At 45.3% G+C, this 18,522-nt stretch overlaps 1 protein-coding gene across 2 annotated transcripts in view; it reads right to left on the minus strand.

The window, feature by feature from the left end:
* dlc1 (DLC1 Rho GTPase activating protein) overlaps window positions 1-18,522 on the minus strand; it is a 72,198-nt gene that overhangs the window by 18,051 nt on the left and 35,625 nt on the right. The window contains exon 1 of one of the 2 annotated variants that reach the window (XM_062478571.1): window positions 5,047-5,365. The exons of the other annotated variant lie outside the window; for it this stretch is intronic. Within the exon in view, the coding sequence (XP_062334555.1) occupies window positions 5,047-5,092 (46 nt within the window). The 5' untranslated portion in view covers window positions 5,093-5,365. Of the gene's footprint in view, window positions 1-5,046; window positions 5,366-18,522 lie in introns of those variants that run through there. 2 annotated transcript variants of the gene reach the window in all.

Below are 18,522 nucleotides of genomic sequence, written 5' to 3' on the forward strand. Positions count from 1 at the left end.
CCGTAACTCAAACCTGCCTTCCCCGGACTTTGAATCAAATAGGTTTCAAATGATATCAGCTGAAATAATATAAGCACTTAAATTATGTAATATAATATTAGCTTGAAACATTCACGGTTTTTATGTATTATGTGTGCACTGGCTCGGGTTTATTTTCAGACTTTTTTAAGTAAGAACAAAAAGCGCCGGTCATGCCCTCTATATCTCCTCCAGTCTAATGGAGCTACTTCATTCTCTCTGAGTCTTTCTCGGGTAATTGTGGCCGTCCCTGAAGTGTGCAAGGGTGGTACGCTTCATCTTTAGAACCAAATGGGTACCCAGTTCCAGCTCACTGGAAGCTAAAATTACAGCAACGACCTGGTGTTCTAACTCTAGCACGAGGGGTAAAAACACTTGAAAAGAAGAGAGGGAGAGATGCGAGCATGTGTAAGAGGCCCTTGTATTTTACCAAGGGGTGAGCGGGTGCAAGGAGAAGAGAGACATATATTGCATGTAAAATAAAACAGGAGTGGGGGGACCTGAAATATAATAAACAGAAAGAGAGAAGGCCTATAAAAAGCCAAACCAGGAGAAGCTTAATAGGACAGAGAATAAGAGCCCAAAAGCTGGTCGAATGGGAGAAACAATTCTTCCATTTCAATTTCAATCTTACAGAATATGCAGTGATCTGACCATTTCAAAGTTCTTTTCAGTGCTTTCATTGCCCTGCGCCAGCTACAAAAAGGGCCACATGTTGACGGACAGAGACAAAAAGAGACAGAGAGGGAGAAAAGAGAGAGGTTTCTAGAAGATCCTAGAGCCGGGACCAGGAGCCATGGCTTGTGGTCTTCCACCTTATACCTGTATTTACATACCAACAGCAAGCCTAGACGGCAGACAGACCCTCGGCAGCAAGGCGTGACATGGCCCAGACACACAGGGTCTCCCCACGCCTTCCCAGGGGTCAGGGAGTCCCACGGTAAGCCTGGTGACACCCGCACGCAACCAGGTGTCAAATTACACATGTTTTGGACAACTCTTTCATGTGCCAAGGGAGCCTTCTTTTCTCTTCTGAGAATTGGAATTGCATTTCAGCCTGGCTGCGGTGCTGTGTTTGGAGGTTGGTATTTTTAGAAGGCTGTGAACCCAAAGGAACGTACAAACCAAGGAGTAATTATACCAACATTCTTGAATTGCTGGCACACATTGAGTTAAGGCTTCCTGTTTGTGTGTAAGTGTGCGTGTTTGCAAGGCCTGAGCTACTTAAAAGACAGTATACTAATTGAAATGTAGATAACACATACAAATAGACTGTCCCCACCCATCTATCTCCATGAGCTTACAATGCATTGCATGCCGTCTCCTCTGCCCCCACCCCCTGCAATCTCAGTCTACAATAGCTCAGACATGTCGGGTGTGTTCTGTCTCGCGTCCTCCTCACCACCAACCCTCTTCCTACTATGTCACTTCCTGACAGCCGGCTTCCTCGCAGGAAGTTAGCAGAACTGAGCAGTGCTGGAGTGACCGTGGGCCACCCGGCAACGAGGCCACACCTCCGTTTGTTCCTGTCTGAATAATAGGGGGCATGGCGGCCAACACAAACACACACTCCATTGGTTGTAAGGGCTGAGAGTTGTTTAGCAACACAGACGGTTTGGTACTAGTGGAATGTCAATTTCAAATGTTTGGAGTGGCCTGTCACTTTCCAGCCAATTAAGTTCCAGCCAATCGCCTTCAGCAAGACAGGCACTCCTCCTTGACTCATTTTGTGAATCATTGTCCATCAAAGTCAAGCTGGAGGACAGTGCAGAAGTTCAGACAAGAATGACATGGTTTTAGCAAGCAGACACATCTCCATTTCTAACCTGAGTGACTTCCTCACTTCTGGGAGCAAAAACTGGAGGCCAGCTTTCCTCTGGCATTTCTCTTCCTGCCAAGCAGATAGGGAATACACTACCCTCTGCCAGGGAACAGCCACCCCTATCTTCCTCTCCACATTCAACCGTCCTACACACTTTCATCTACAACCTAGCTCCATCTCACCTGTTGGCACACACAGATACACACCACCAGTTTGGGATCTTATTTTAGATACCTAATTAAAGGAGTAATGGTACTGCATCTTCCAATGTCCGTCATAAAAACTATTTGTTTTGATGTACTCATATACTGTTTTATTGTATGAAAAGAAGAGAGAGAGTCAATAGGTTTAGTTGGAAGAGAATGGATGCTAATAGAGATTTCATGTGGATCACAATAGGGCTTTCCTGCAGGAACTGTGCCAAAGTTGAAGCTACTAAAAGGCCAGACAGGCCTCAGCGCTCTCCCTCTCTTCCCCTTCTAAAATTACCCAATGGCACCCCACTTTTTTTCCCTCCACTTTTCCTTCGTCACTCCACCTTCGCTCATCTCCTGGCATGTTTCTCTCTCTTTCTCTACTCTGTCCCATTTCCTTGTTCCCCCATTTTCCTGTGACAGGAAGTTCTCACAATCACCGACCCCTACTTCCCCTGCCCAGTGCAGGAGGTAGAGAGAGTCTGTCTTGGCTGAGTTATGCTGTGTGCCATAGCATTCCCCCTGAATTGCAATGGCTCTGCAGTTTAGATACCTTTGTAAACAATTTAAAGGTGAGTTGTTTGAGAGTCTGCAGACAGATATCATAGCTGGGAGATTAAAGGGAATGATGGGGTGTAAAGAAGGTGATCCCCACAGAGACAGGTAGAGAGGAGGGATGAGATGGGGAGCGATGCCTCAGAGAAAACACAATCCTAGCTCAGGTATTCCCTTAGGACCTGATGAAATGCTAAATATACAGTGTATTACAGAGTATTGAATGACTTTCAAACAGTGAGCTTGGGAACATTGAAACTGTATATGAAGACCATTCCCTCACACACTTAAATGTTTGACACATTATTATCTCTAATGGCCGTTCAGACCCAAAACAGATGTTCATGGAGAATGTAAACAAGTTTCAATCCAACATTTGCTAACAAGCTGTTTTGGATAGATTAAGATTCTCTAGAGATTCAGACTATTACAAAAATGAATATGGAAAAATAAAAACAGTCATTTTGGAGAAGAGGGTATCAGGTTCTTTCATTCCAGACCAGAGTCAGGACATCTGGTGTTCCCTGAGAGGAACCAGCCTGGAGGTAAGTACCACCATCTGCCTGGTGCCATAGGATGCCTCTCTACTCCACACATGGGCACGCGTGCACCCAACCACCCCAACACACACACACAGACACAAACACATGAGACTGATGTTAAGCAACCCCTTGGTTGGTTCCGCTCATCCAGGGACAGTTGGCGCAAACACACAGAGACACACACACACACACACATCACACACACACACAGCTGGCCCAGATATATCAACACAATACGAACCCCCCAAGGTCTCTCCATACACTCTGGTGACAGATTTATATTTGCACAGGGCCTTGGACCCAGATCAGGTGGCCAGATCCCCATACTCCCACATCCAGACTCAGAGATAAGCCTTCAACAGACCCACAGTCAGATGGCTCTGTGTGTGTGTGCGTGTGTGTGTTTGAAAACACCACCAAGGCCAAAAGAAGGATGGGGCTTAGAGCAAACATAGCTGTTTCTGTACTGCTTCAAAACCAATGAATGGTGGTCAATCCCTCAGAAAGGCCAGGGCCATGTTTCCTTCCTGACTCACAAAGAGTTCAGATGAAGCGTGCTTCCTCATTCGCACCCCTCCCTGCTAAACCACCGTCCACAACTACACTCCCTATGACTGCCCAGTAGAGAAATAGAGACAGGCAAAAGGGAGAGAGAAGGGAAATAAAATAGAGAGCAGAGAGGTACTGTTAGTACACAGATACTAATAAATAAAAGACCCATCTACCTAAAAAGTAGAGAGAGTGCTGATATTTTACTGTATAAAATTCAGAGAATTGCTCATCACATGCCAGGAAAGCTGAATGAGTTGAATAGGGAGGGAGGGTGGGGGCAACACACACACACAGACAGCAGACTAGACAGGGTGGCACTAGGAACATCCCTGGCCTGTCTCTCTCTCTCCCTTCCTTCGTCTCCTTCCCTGCCCCCTATAAGCTCCAAAGTGGCCCCACAAGGGAGTGTCTCTGCTGGCTCCATGATACTCCGGAGAGCCCTGACAAAGGCTGTCACATCCCTGTTTACTCCACACCATGACCTGTGTGTGTGTGTGTGTGTGTGTGTGTGTGTGTGTGTGTACACTCACCTAGTCCCAAATGGAATGACAAACTTACTTTGCACAACACTCAAATCAACCGCCAGCCACTGTCTTTTTCGAGCCTATAGCTTGAAATAACAAAGAAGCCACCATACACACCAAACAGTTAACAAGCACAGTTAAGTTCTGAGCCGAAATCCCACATAACACAAATACACAGACGCAGCCCAGAATAGCGTCTGGGAACGCCACTGCACAGAAGGCGCTTCTCTCAAGCTCCGCAGCAAAAGGCCACCAGTAAAGCAAAAGGTGGTCTACGTGAGCTTATTGTGCTCATAGGTAGGCTACCAACCGGTGACTGAATGAACGTTAAGTCATACAAGACGCACAGTATGGGTGTGCTGTGCGTAATGGCATGAAGTCTAAACAGAGTTCCACAAAAATGTACAGACAATCGTTCAATCCTAGTCTTAACTTCTGAAAGAACGCAGGTCCCGGTTAACGAATCCGTTCTAATCTTGAAATTCTGAGCTACGTGTAGGAGCGATGGAGACTAGGGAGCGATTGCGAGGCAGGGGGATATTGCTTATCTGACAGCCCGTAAAGCACCCTTAGAGACCAAAAAATGCTGAGAGGCTGTCTCAAAACATATACCTGAAATAATATAATAAAATAATAATAAATCCTTGTAGCCTGTAGGTAATTCAAACTAATTCAAAATGCGCGTCTCAGATGCCGGAGAAGATCAATTAAAGGCTTCACTAAAATATTTAGGTGTTTCCACTTATATGATTCATTATAAAAGACTATGAACATTATAAAACACGTTTAAAATATAATTTCTTTTTTTTCCAGAGGTATGAGTTATCTAGACTACTTACGAGTCAAAATCATAGTGCTTTCTCGGGGGCACCGGAGACTCAACATAAACCCACTAGTCAACTCCAGCAGCTCCCTGGTTCAAGTCTTCACAGCTTTACTTCCAGTTAGATCGCAGCTCGCATGATAAATCCAATGAGTCGAACCTCGCAACAACAACAACAAATAATACACTCTAAATCAAAATACGTGTAATTCCAAGAAGTCTTCTGGCCAACGCGTAATATGGTAAATCCATATTTACTGTTTTGAATTAAAGGCGACGTAAAAGTCCTCGCTTTTTAGATACAAGGTTCTCCACGCACTCCCGTAGGGCGGTCTCAAGCGCGAATGTGAATGAAGGAGGGTGATTCAGGCTTTAGGAATGGACAAATTCAGCCACTGCTGGCTCCACCTCTACGTAGCCCCCTCTACCACACACAGCCCACCTGGAAACCTCACAAGACCGGAGGACTGACTTTCTCCCCACTCAACCGTATTACATACAGAAACCATCGGGGGTAGATGGTAAACGTCTGCCTGGACATCATTTTATATGACCTAATTAAATAATTAGTCAAGAAGCGTGTTGTGCTCAAAACCCACTAGTGGCATCATGGTATTAGCATAAACGAGAAAGAAATAATTTAAAACGGGCGCTTGATTTAGACAAATATTTTGCTTCAGATCTTGCTTGCTCCAAACGTGTTACAATTCGTCCATGCGACTTCGGTGGTTCGACAACCCAAGCTATTCACTCGGCAACCATTTAACATACACTTATACATTAACTGTAGGGATGGTTGTGAGTCGGTCTATTGTCACAGGCCATGATTGAAGGAAACGCCAGTCGCTGACTGAAAAGACGGGTATTATGCTAATGACAGTCACCGTGAGCCTACAAGGGAGCAGGCAGCACATTTACCACACTTTTACCTACAGGTTGATACAGCAACAACACATCAGTGGCCAGTGGGCACCAGTTAAAGAATGCTAGAACTGGCAACTGTTTGGACCAGCATTAACACAATATAACAAATCTAATTCAACCATGGTATTTCCCCCCAAAAATTTAAGACTGAAAATATCTGTTACCCTGTTGTTCAGTCATCTGTCAATACATTTTACAGCAGGAACATTTTTTATAGATCTGGTCAATAGAACTGTTTAATGTGTGTCTCTCCTCTCTCTACATCAACTGGTACATTCATCATTTGGAATGTGAGATTGCTGACATCACACTAAAGTTTTCCAAACTTGAATAGATTTTTGTGGAAGAAAGTACACATTACTCATGTCTGCATCTCTCTCTTTCTTTCTTTCCTTCCCCCTCAATCTAAACTAGGATCCCTAAATCACGTCATCACTTGTCTTTGGCCTTTGCTGAGTCGCTGAGGTGGCATGAGGTTGGAACACTGTTCTAGGCAACGGTGTGTGGCAAGGAAAATCCTCGCTCACCTAATGAGTTTGTTTCCATGTCTGTCCCTGTTGAAAGCAGTCATGGCTCGTGATGTTCTCCAGGCAACTGTTAAGCAAAGCCACACACCATAACCTCCCACGCTCTTTAGGAAAATAATACACTGTTCAGTGCGCAACCGTGCACTGAATACGAAAGGTTTCACAAGGGAAAAAGATTATTCCATAGTTAAAGGGACAACCCTGTGAAAAGATTCACTTTGTGTATTCACACCATGACCTGGCATGTTTTAAATCGTTCTGACAAGTGACAGGCACAGTCTGTTATTTATCAGTTGGTCTCTGAGAGTATCTGTTAGGAAGGATGATTGTATTGGTGTTTGACCTCCTTCTTCTGTGTATCATTGGCCCCTCAGACCAGAGATGGGTTTTTGGGGTGTATGTGTCTTACAGATGGATATTTCCATCCAAGGCCAGCACCCAGTGCAATGAGGCCTAACGTGAATCCAAAAAGACCAACGTAGCCCTCCACTCATACGGGTCAGTGCTTCTGTGTATGTGTGTGTGTATGCATGTGTGTGTGTGTCATGTCAGATGGTTTTCAATGCGCTCCATTTAACAGGCAGATAAGGAAAAGAGAGACGGGCATGAATGGGTTGTCTAACAGTTGAGCAAAGACAAATAACAAGCAGTCACCATCTCTAGTGACCAGGACCAGACCCTCTACCCCCGAGAAGATACTCTTCCTCAGCGGTTCAATGGTATCAGTTGTAGGACAGAATTATATGGGACAGATTGATGCTTAAGGGAAGATAGCTATAATAATAATAATAATACATAAATCTTAGATAATGCACCGTGACAACATCCATGTAAAATGCCCACCCCCCCACATTGTATATTTCATCATGTGGGGTCAACATAAATAGGCCAGCATCGTCTGTTCTTTACCCGACACCGGTGCCTCCTCTTGGGCTTGCCTTGGGAGGAGACACCCCCTACCTCAAACAGAGAAGTAGGCCAGGTGACAGTTCATTGGCCGTATGGGTCTAACCACTAACCACCCTAGGCCATATCAACAGATACACAGAGAGAGATAACCAAGCTCCTGGGGTCAGCTCAGCCCCCCTGATCCGATTGTATGTGTGTGCCTGCCTCTGGTTAGCTGGTCAAAATTAACAAGGCCATAAAGCTGCTTCCACTTGATGATGGGACTTGAGTCATGCATGCGCACACACACACAAACACACACACATAAACACACGCAGATAAATACACCTTAAAATACACCTTGGCTCCAAATAATTATTTTGATCGTCGGGGGACATAACTCCACAGATCCTGATCCTGACCCAAAATAAATGTGATCTCTATTGTCTGTGTGTTTATTTGTGTGTGTGTTTGTGGTTGCCGAAACCCTGATAGATGCACACATATTGTTTGTTTGTTTGTATCTCTGTCCATGAGTGTTGTCAGCCCTGACTGATGTTCTTTGAGATAATGTGTGTGTGTATGTATGTGCGTGTGTGTGTGTGGGAGTACTGATAGATGTGTGTGTATCTGAATGGAGAGGATGTAGACTGAGCTGAAACTTGGGCTCCAAACAGGATCCTCTAGAAATAGACCTTTGGGCTGGTGGGGGGGTGGGGCAGGGGTGGGGGCTATCACTGAGATTATGGAGCGTATACACACACACACACACGGACGCATAACACAATGACAGGGAAGAAGAGAGGAAGGGATAGGGAGACAGTGTCTCACGCACACAGAGGAAACCTGAGGGAGACAGAGCGCCTGACGCCTGTGCCGAGCCCCCCTCAAAGCTTTGATGACGATCATCTTCACAATGGAGACACACACAAACACACACTCAAGCGCGTGCACACACACACACACATGCCTAAAGGCATACATTGCAGATAATGCTTCAGCTACAGGCTGTTTTGCTGTGTAAAAGGGTCATCATTCCAAAGTGTTTTACATTTTTGTGGCCAGTGGTGTTGTGTTCTTTTGCAGCGGAGGTGGGAGAATGGACAGTCGTTCTTCCACCTGGTTACCCAACCGACTGACCTCAGCTATTAAACTCATGGGACAAACACACAACAATGCTCAAAAAATAATCTGAAATGTCAGGTATTTTGGGAGCGGAGTATGGAAGACTAATTAAAAGTATTCAGTGTGCTTTTGAGAGGTGGTGGTTGTGTGTGTGTGTGTGAGAGAAAGAGACATCCCTTTTGTTATCGTGGTCAAGTTAGAACCACTGTTGTAGGGGTTGTGGGTTAATGCCTGGAGATCATGTGACATGAAGGAGAAAGTGGATACACAGAGAGTGCTTGCAGAAAATCCATGACAAAGTCCAGCTATGAACCCCTCGTGCACACACACGCTCAATAGAACGAAGGCACACACTTCAAATGTGGTGTCTATGTGTGTCATGATGATGGCCCTGATTGATGCTTCCCTTCATATCCCCAGGCTGTCGTGTTCATGTCTGCTTTTCCCTTGTTGTGCTGTTACCATAACACACACACAAACACACACGCATGTCAAACTTGATAACATTGACATTTCCATTTAGTCATTTAGCAGACACTCTTATCCAGAGCGACTTACAGTAAGTACAGGGACATTCTCCCGAGGCAAGTAGGGTGAAATGCCTTGCCCAAGGACACAACGTCAGTTGGCATGACCGGGAATCGAACTGGCAACCTTTGGATTACTAGTCCGACTCCCTCACCGCTCAGCCACCTGACTCCCAATTGATAAGATCGCTAAGACTACAGAGGTATGCGAGAGAGTGAAATATGATGGGGATTTCAGAAATAGGCTGAAGATCTGTTTTCCGATATTAATTTAACAGGTACTTGTGTCTGTGTGTGTGTGTGTTCATGAATGCATTATTCAGTGTGAAAGTTGATGCCCCCCCCCTCCCCGCCACACACACACATCGCTAATTGAGAATCTTTGATGGTAGGCTCAGATATATTACCCAGAGGGACATGGTTTTGGGCTGTGAGATACATTACCTGCAGAAGAGAAATGATTTATGACATTAATATATATCATAATTATGGCCCTGCACCCACTCACTTCTCAGCTCCAAACCGGATTTTGCCATCCAGACAGATTACCTAGAAACAGCACATTGTTCTACTTTCAACAATCTGTCACAACACAGCCATTTGGACACTGATAAACTATACTTGAGAGACTATTCAAGGCTTCTTATCCATTCAGATGGCTGTAAATTACACTGTCTGGGGTCTATTGAGGAGAAAAGAATAGTGTTTTACCTCCTGCCAAAGCATTGCCATATGTGGCCTCCGCATGACCATGTCATGCAATGGAGTTGAACGGTATTCGGAGACAACGCTAATGTGTCAAGCTGCCATGAACACACTCTTCATAGCATCTAATATAAGGGTATTAACTTCCAGCAATCAACTCTTGCTACAAGAATGACTCTTTCTGACACCCTCTCTCTCCCTCTACCCCTCTGTCTCTCCTTTTCTCTCGTTCCCTTCCTTTTTTTTGCATGATGGATGGGCAACAGGGAAGTATGGGTAATATGAGGAAGGGCATTATGTGTCAGAAAACATTGAGGACATTAGCTATGAAAACATTGTAAGGCCAGCATGGATCTGCCCATATTATTGTGTTTCCTATAGAGGTTGTTAAATTCTCTACCCCAGTTTTGTGGCCTGTACATCTTGAAAACATTGTCTTATTTCAGAGTCTGATGCCAATGTAACAGCAGTCAACTGGTCTCACAAAAACAACTTTTCAGTTACAAGTGAACTTCAAACAGTGATAGAATACACACACACACAGACACACACACGCACATATACACACCCACACATGCACACAAACACACACACACACTCACACACACACAGTGCCTTCAGATCATCTCTCATATTTTTCTAATTAGTCATGCACAGAGAGGATTAGTGACGGTGTATTTTAGACATGGAGAGAGGGGGGATGGTGAGTTAAAGAAGAAGTCAGGGACTGGGGGAAGAGGGAGAGGATGGACAGAAAGAAAGAGAGAAGGGTTTTCTAGGAAAAGGTACGTGAGTACAGCGTAAAACGTGCGTTAGGGTTAGGGTTAGGCGTTTTAAAAACAGATTTTTCATTTACTCCAAAACAAACAGTGGCTGACAGTATCCATCCAATAAAAAGTTGGGATGAAGAAATATCCCTCGCAGCACATGGAATCTATCATTCCTATTGGGTGGAGCAGACAGTGCCCAGGGTATTTTAGTACAGTATGGATCTATCTGACACAATGATTAACAGCTTTGAATAAAGGTGGCGCTGACATCCGAAAGCCTTGTCTGTAAAGGTTGGCATAGGTGCCAAACAAGTGGCAAGCTCCTTTCAATGCCCAATAAATCACTCCCAGTGAGCCCGCAGGCCAGGGGGCTGCGTGCCGGCTGAGCTGCAGAGCAGGCTAATTGTCGGATGGCTAAGTGGGCACAAATGAGGACCCGGGAGAGGAGAACATGAGAGGGAGGCACGGTGCATGCCAAGGCCATGAGGGGAGATGATAGTGGAATGGAAGAATGTGTGTGTATGTATATGTGCGTATGTGTGTGTTACAAGTGTGTTTGCCTTGATCGCCTCTGCGATGGGCACCGGAACTCAACAGAAATACTCCATCAACTGGTGTCCAACACAAGCAGAGAAGGCCAGATTCCTCACCGACATGTGTTTATTGTCTCCCTGGTTGAACACAGCCAGTGGGTAACACAGGAAGTTTACACATGACCCATGGTCCCCCCCCCCCCCACATGCCCCATGGTCCCCCCCCCCCACATGACCTTTGATCCAGGGTAAACTTCGACCCCCCCCCCCCCCAAGCAAGCCACATGACGACCCTTCCAGACATCTTAACTGTCCCACCAAACACACACCAGGTTGGACTTGGGAGATTAGCTCTGATTCAAAGCTGTTTCTCCACTCAGCCACACTCGGAGAAAACAGAGACGACCCCAAGGCTCGTGTGGGTCTTCAGTTGGGAGATGAAAGGAGAGGAGATAACCAGACACAATCGAGGGGAGGATAAGTGCAGCCTGCATTTTCAACCAAATAAATCCATCAACAAACTTCCTATAAAGGGTCCTCAACACTCACGACTGTCTTTTCCTTCTCTTTGGCTTGTTTCCCCTTGTTCTTTAGTACAAAGGTTCATTTACTGCCCTTCAAACTCAAAACTGATGAATTACATGAGGGAGGACCTTCTATACACCTCCAGAGTGGTCTGAATTTGCTTAGTTTAGAATCATCAACCTTGACCTCCTGAAGGACACCAGGGCAGGTGAAGGCGTGTTGGACAAACACAACACGCACAAGTATGTGTATGGTGCTTTATTTATGAAGATGCACATATGTTTATGTATATTTTTGCATCCCTGTAAATCACTGCTGAATAGCAGTGGGGCATACAAATATTTATCTCACAACACAGCTGACCAGGATCCACCATCAAGAAATCCAAAGAATTGGCAGACGAAACACAGATCCACCGAGGATGAAGAGAATGCATCAGATAAGTTTTGAATGGGACTTGAGATGTCCAGGTGTGAGCCAACACAGAGCAGATTGGCACCCTGAGGCTTTCCTCTGCCTTAAAAGGGCTCCTGTGAGGTAGGGGTCTTTAGGTCGGAGGTCAAAACTCCTTTAGGTAGGTCAGCTTTCTGCCCAAACTAAATTATTAAGGTTTGAACTTAGGTTTCAGGAGTCAGCAACTTATTAAAGCTTAAAAGTGGGAACAGAATTCCAAATATTCCGAATGACATCTCTGCTCTCTCTCCCTTTCAGGGTAGTGGTATACTTCCTCTACTTGGAGGGGGAAGGGGCTGAGACAGGCCCACATGTTGAAAGTCCTTGTGCCCCCCAGTCACAACCGCACAATCTGGGATGGGATAAAATCCTTTGACGTCCATTCTTAGGCATGCAAGCAACAACCTTGTCCTGTCAACATCTAAGAGTGATGTGGTGCACACACAAAAACACACACATGCACGCAAACACAGACACACACACAGATGATCTGTCTTGGGGTAGGATGATAAACAGGAGTTGCAGTAAGACCTGTAATTCCCCAATCCCCTGGCCCTTGCCCCCCACCCCATGTCAGAGAGGCCGTGATTGGACGGGGCTCTAATGCCATCCAGATGGGGCTGGAAGCTGTGACAACACTTCCATATGCACAGCAGTTATGACTTTGCTCACCTCTTTATTTCCCTCCCTCCCTTCCTCCTTCCCTACCTACTCCTCTTTTCCCAGGTTTCCAGCAGCCACTTCCATATGCTAATATTACCCTGACCACTGATGTCCCCGAAAAGAGATCACAAGGCTGTCCAACAGAAAATGGAAGGGAGGGAAAGAGAAAGACTAAAAGCAACGCTAGGAAGAGAGAAGGCGCCAGTGACCATTCGTTTCATGGTCTGTGACCATAAAATGGGCCCAGAGTCCTTAAATGTGACATAGAAGCAATGTAAACAAACCTTAAACAACAGTGACTGTTGAAGTGAATGGAAGAAGGTCAAACTGTGAACATACAGCACATAGGTAGTTAATGTATTCAAATGTAAAAGAAAAACCTAATTTCCCCTCCAGCTGAACTGTAAGCATTTCATTCAGATGGTTCTCACATGATGCTGCCATCAGAAAGCACACAACAAATCTGTTGTTGGCAGACAATGCCGCTAGTATCCCCAGGACACAACAGAGCTCTTGTACAGTGGCTGACACAAGGATTGGGACAGTATAAACCAGAAGGCAGAAAAAGAATCATTGTCTGTAGAAAACAATAAAAAAAATAAAAAATGTGAAAGTAAATTCAGACTCGAAACCATAAACCAAGACAAAACAAATGAAGTTTCTCCTCTCCTTGGGCTAGGATTAGTGTCGGGTACTTTGAGGCAGTAACCGAACAGAACATGGGTAAGCAAATAAATGAGGGGATAGAAAGACTAAGTGCTGAGGGACACTTATTTTCTCTTGTCCAATGCCCTTAGGATTTGAAGTCTATCCACAAACTGTCATGTTGACAGAGCTTGAGAGAGACAGGGCTTTTCAAGCTCACATTTCAGTGCCTATGTATTTCCAAAAGCTCATGAAGTGCTTCACATGACAGGAACATTGACCCCGGAGAAAGACAGCATAGAGAAGAAAAGACTGGACATGTTTACTATTCATTACATTTCAAATGGAAGTGCTTGTATGGGAGATGCGAAGAATACACTCTCAAGACTCTCAAATGAGCAAAAAGGTTGAGTGATAACAACCTTGTCACCTCAGGCAAATTCAAAACCAAACCTGAAACAGTCCATAACATTCCCCAAATACCTAACCAAGAACATTCAACACCCGCCATTTTGTTCTTTGACCCTCCTGTCACCATCAAATGAATAACATTGTGTCTAAGGGAAGGAAAAATGACTTTTTGACCCTTCGTGGCGTTCAGTGAGGGCCAACGCTGTCGTACACACACTAGCTCTATTGACCCTGACCTCACACGTGGAGAATGAATGGACAAAACATTGTCAAAGTGTCAGTTGACCACTACGCTAACACCACCCGCTCCAGCGCTTGCATTCGCCTCAGCACCAGCTGCAAGGAGTTAAAGAAGAGTTCACAGGCATGGGGCGAGGGTGACACGGAGGGTGACAACCCTCAGCCGGCAGCCCCCTGTCCAGCCTTTTGGGGTGACAGAGAGGTCACAATCCCTCAGTGACTCTGGGGTGAAAGGTCAAGGGTCACACCTCCCTATCGAAAGAGAGAAATGCTAAGTGGGTACTTTAGCTGGGGTGAGATTAGTTGTAAAACTTGTAGAAGTCTCTTTCAGAAACAAAATGATAGACCCTAGGACAAGCCTGGGGATTGAATTTGGGCACCATCCTGATGGAGTGGACCTAAAAGGAGGCTCATCTCCAGTCTCATCCAAATTATCCAGCTTAGGAAAATCTGGAGCCAAAATCACTTCTTGGAACATCCCTGATGACCACAACATAGTCATTGGTCAATGAAGTTGAAACAGTCACAAGTGCCTCACTATTATTCTGCTAAGTAACACCTTTAATTGATCCCTTAAACCAGACATTCAGAGGTTGGCCCACTGTCTGATAAGACTGCTGCAAGTGATGGACCATGACATCCTCAAACAAAGGCCTTTCCTTGTGAGGTCAGAGACATGTGGACACCTTAATTCATCTCTATGGTCTGTCATATGGGCTTGATGAGTGAAGTCACATGACTGGCAGGCATATGTCAAATCCCTGCGCCATTGACAAACGCAACGAAAAAGAAGAAGAAATGAAGAGAAGACAGAGCGTTGCCAGGGGAAGCACAGAAGCTGTGAGCCCAGTCGCCCTCATAAATATACAGCCTTAGGAAACTCTGAATCTAGGTCACTGCTTTGGAAAGCGGAGCGACCTTGCCTTGAGACCAATATGTTTGCTTCACAGACTTCAAACCTGCTTATCGATTAGAGGGGTACATGACAACAGTAAGAGATGTAGAATTCCTGCTCCATGGGCAACTATGCACACCAAGACATTCATCTCTACACATCAGCTTTGATAATTGAAAATGGGTCTCTAATGTATTTAATGATAGATGACATCCACTGGCTTTTACTTTTTTAGGTAATATATGTGAATACAGGTGCATTTTCCAATCCTGGTATTGAGTTTGAGCAGGGGGTGATATGGCAATTTAGGTAATGGGATTAGCCACAAATATCCTCAAAACAGCAGCTGAGCAAAATCAAGATGGCCGCCCCAGTAGTGGAGAACATTGAAAAGAAAATGGGAAAGGACAGGAAATTAAGGCCCAACAGGGAAGTGAACTAACAACATACCGGTGGGATTAAGCACCCTGAGAGGTCGTAAAGACGCAAGACATGGGAACGCGTTTCTGACGGGGGACTAAAACCTTCCATCTGGAGCTGGTTCTGCCGGAATGTGGCAGTTGCAAAAGTCGTCATCAATGCCGGGTCTATTAGTCATGATTTCCCTCATCTTCGCTGTCTACATTGTTTTGGGTAACCGTTACCGAAAGGAGGATTAGGACATTTTCATTGACAGAGATAGTCCTGATACAATTCAGGCTGGGATTAGTACCAGCTGTCAATCAGGATTAGAAAATGGCTTGATTCAAACCCTACAAGATGGTACCTCTCCAGGAACTGGATCGGGGAAACCTGATGTAAAACCTGAGTTTTTCTTGGACAAGTCTTCCAGTAAGGGTTGAGGATGGAAGGCTATCCTTTTTTATTTGTGTTGATCTCATTCACCAAAGCCAACATGAATGGCCACAGAATTTTCAGTATTGGATCAACATTTAGGTTAACAATATCTTCTCCACCCAAAAAGTATTTTCCTCTGACACTGCAGTTTTTTGTCAGACACATTCCAGTGGTATTTCTGCTTAAACGAGCGTATCAGAGACTTGAAAGGACGAATAGCACCGCGTCCTGCTGTTATCAGACCAAGATGGCCTTACTCTAGTCTGGTCCCCCCTAAACACAGGTGTGCACACATACACTCTATATGAATGTGTATGTGTCTGGCTGTGCTGGTAATATCCCTGTGACATGGCCACTCTTTCCCTGCAGAGTTCTACTTCCTGTCTTTAGTTGGCCAGAATAGATGTGGAGCTAATCCCTTTACAGCCTAAATGTTCTATTTCCGACCCCCAGACTGGATGACAAACCCTCACAACATGCCACCTCATAGATCGACACACACACACACACACACACACACACACACGCACACACACACGCACACACACACACACAAATCCCCCCACACACACAGGAGCGCAGAAACACAGACAGACATATGGACAAATGCACACACACACATACATACACACACACACACACAGACAGCCAGATACAGGACACAGACTGACACACACCATCTCTGGAGGGTCTGACAGCAGTCAGTCCTGGGCTCTTTCCTTGTTACTGTTATCTCACCAGGTCAACAAACTACCAGGCATGCAGGAGCTCTGCCAGATTAACTTCCCCTCCTCCTCCCCCACTCTCTTCTCTCTCTCTCTCTCTCTCTCTCTCTCTCTCTCTCTCTCTCTCTCTCTCTCTCTCTCTCTCTCTCTCTCTCTCTCTCTCTCTCTCTCTCTCTCTCTCTCTCTCTCTCTCTCTCTCTTTCTCTCTCTCTCGCTCTATTTCTATCTCTCGCCCTCTTTCCTTTCTTCTTTAGTTTCTGCCAGTTTTCTCTCCTGCCTCACCACTGTTTGTGTACCTCACCTTTCTCTGGCTCTACACCCCCTCTCTAACCCTTCCTCCCTCTCCTCTCATTCTCAGCCTATCCATCATCCGCCGGTCCATCCCTCCATCCCTCCTTTCCTCCCAACTTCCCGCTCCTTGACAGGACATTGCTAACATAACACAGCAACGTTTACACTTAGCTACACTAAAGTGAAGCTCACAAAGATAGTCAAACTAACAAAGACAGATTTGGCCGTGTCAGTATTGTACAGCTGAGATAGCACAGTACCACCAGCAGTGTTAGTGCTGACTCAAACATTAAAGTGGACCAAGGGTCCGGTGTGTGTATGTGTGTGTCTTTAATGTATTTGTGTGTGTGTGTGTATGTGTACACATGTATACATTGACAGGAACTGAGAATTTAGGATTTATCCCACACCCACAGAACTTTCCCCAATGTTTGCACATACTGTTTCGGGTATCCCATACGGTGCCAAAACAAAGGTTCTTAAAGCGTTGGTTTTTAAGTGTCTGGACTTAAAACAGGGTTGGAGGACACTTGAATCCTTGTTGTTCCAACCCAGTCATGTCTGGCTATCTGCGATGAAGTGTTTTCCGGGAAGAGGGGTGACTGTTTCCGGGAAGAGGGGTGACTGTTGAAAAGTTAAGGGCTCTTACATTGAAAGGTTCATGAGGGATGTTATTGTATTAAACACTCCTAGGCCCTTGCAGAGAGGGAGAGGACGAAGTGGGAGAGAGAGAGTACAGGGCCTGCAGAGCCTGTCCCAGCAGATCCAGAAGGATGACAGTTTCTCTTTTCACTTCTGCCTTTAAGGAAATCTTGTAGTTGAAGAGACCTTCAATTTATTTACATTTAGTCATTTAGCAGCCGTTCTTATCCAGAGCGACTTACATTAAGTACAGGGACATTCCCCCCAAGGCAAGTAGGGTGCAGTGCCTTGCCCAAGGACACAACGTAATTTGCTGGGTAATTTGCACTGCCGGGAATCGAACTGGCAACCTTCTGATTACTAGCCCGCTTCCCTAACCGCTCAGCCACCTGACTCCATAAATTAATTTATTCATTTAAAAGACAGACCGTCGGACAGATAGACAGACAGATATAGATATAGAATATAAGATATAGATAAAATTATGGAGGTGAAAGGGAGATGGAGGGCTGGATGGAAGCTGAGAAAAGGACAGAGAATGGAAGACAGAGGGAGAGAGAGAGAGAGAGAGAGAGAGAGAGAGAGAGAGAGAGAGAGAGAGAGAGAGAGAGAGAGAGAGAGAGAGAGAGAGAGAGAGGGGGGGGACAGATCGAGGAAAGTAAACAAGTTTGGCATGAGTTGGGCAGAGTCACTGGGTTTAGGAAAACATTCCTGAGCCGTCAGAAACAAGCCTCCTTGTGAGGGTGTGAGAGCAGCATCCAGGGAGCTGCAAGTCACTGAAAAGGAACATTGTTGCGCGCCTTTAATTCAATCATAAATTCCTTCAGACAGCTCTGCCCTCAAACCCAAAGATGTCATCGTTAGTTTGGAAACGCCAAGGTATGCTGAAGTTACATGGTCAATTCTAAAGGTAATCCTATACAAGGTTGCAGTTGAAGCAGAAATGTGAGGTCCACACATGCACACATATTCCCAGGGTACCAGTAGGACAGTTGGTCTGCACTCAACACTCTGACCAATTGAGCTGAGGAACAGGAAGGCATGTTTAAACCCAAGGGCCTGATAAGAGATAACTAATGTCAACACAATCTTTTACACACTCAAGGAAACACTCGCCAGCAAACACACTCATGTTCAGCCACACACTTGCTTTGAATTCTCCTAAT

This window comes from Osmerus eperlanus, chromosome 14, assembly GCF_963692335.1.
Source record: "Osmerus eperlanus chromosome 14, fOsmEpe2.1, whole genome shotgun sequence".
Classification (NCBI taxonomy): domain Eukaryota; kingdom Metazoa; phylum Chordata; class Actinopteri; order Osmeriformes; family Osmeridae; genus Osmerus; species Osmerus eperlanus.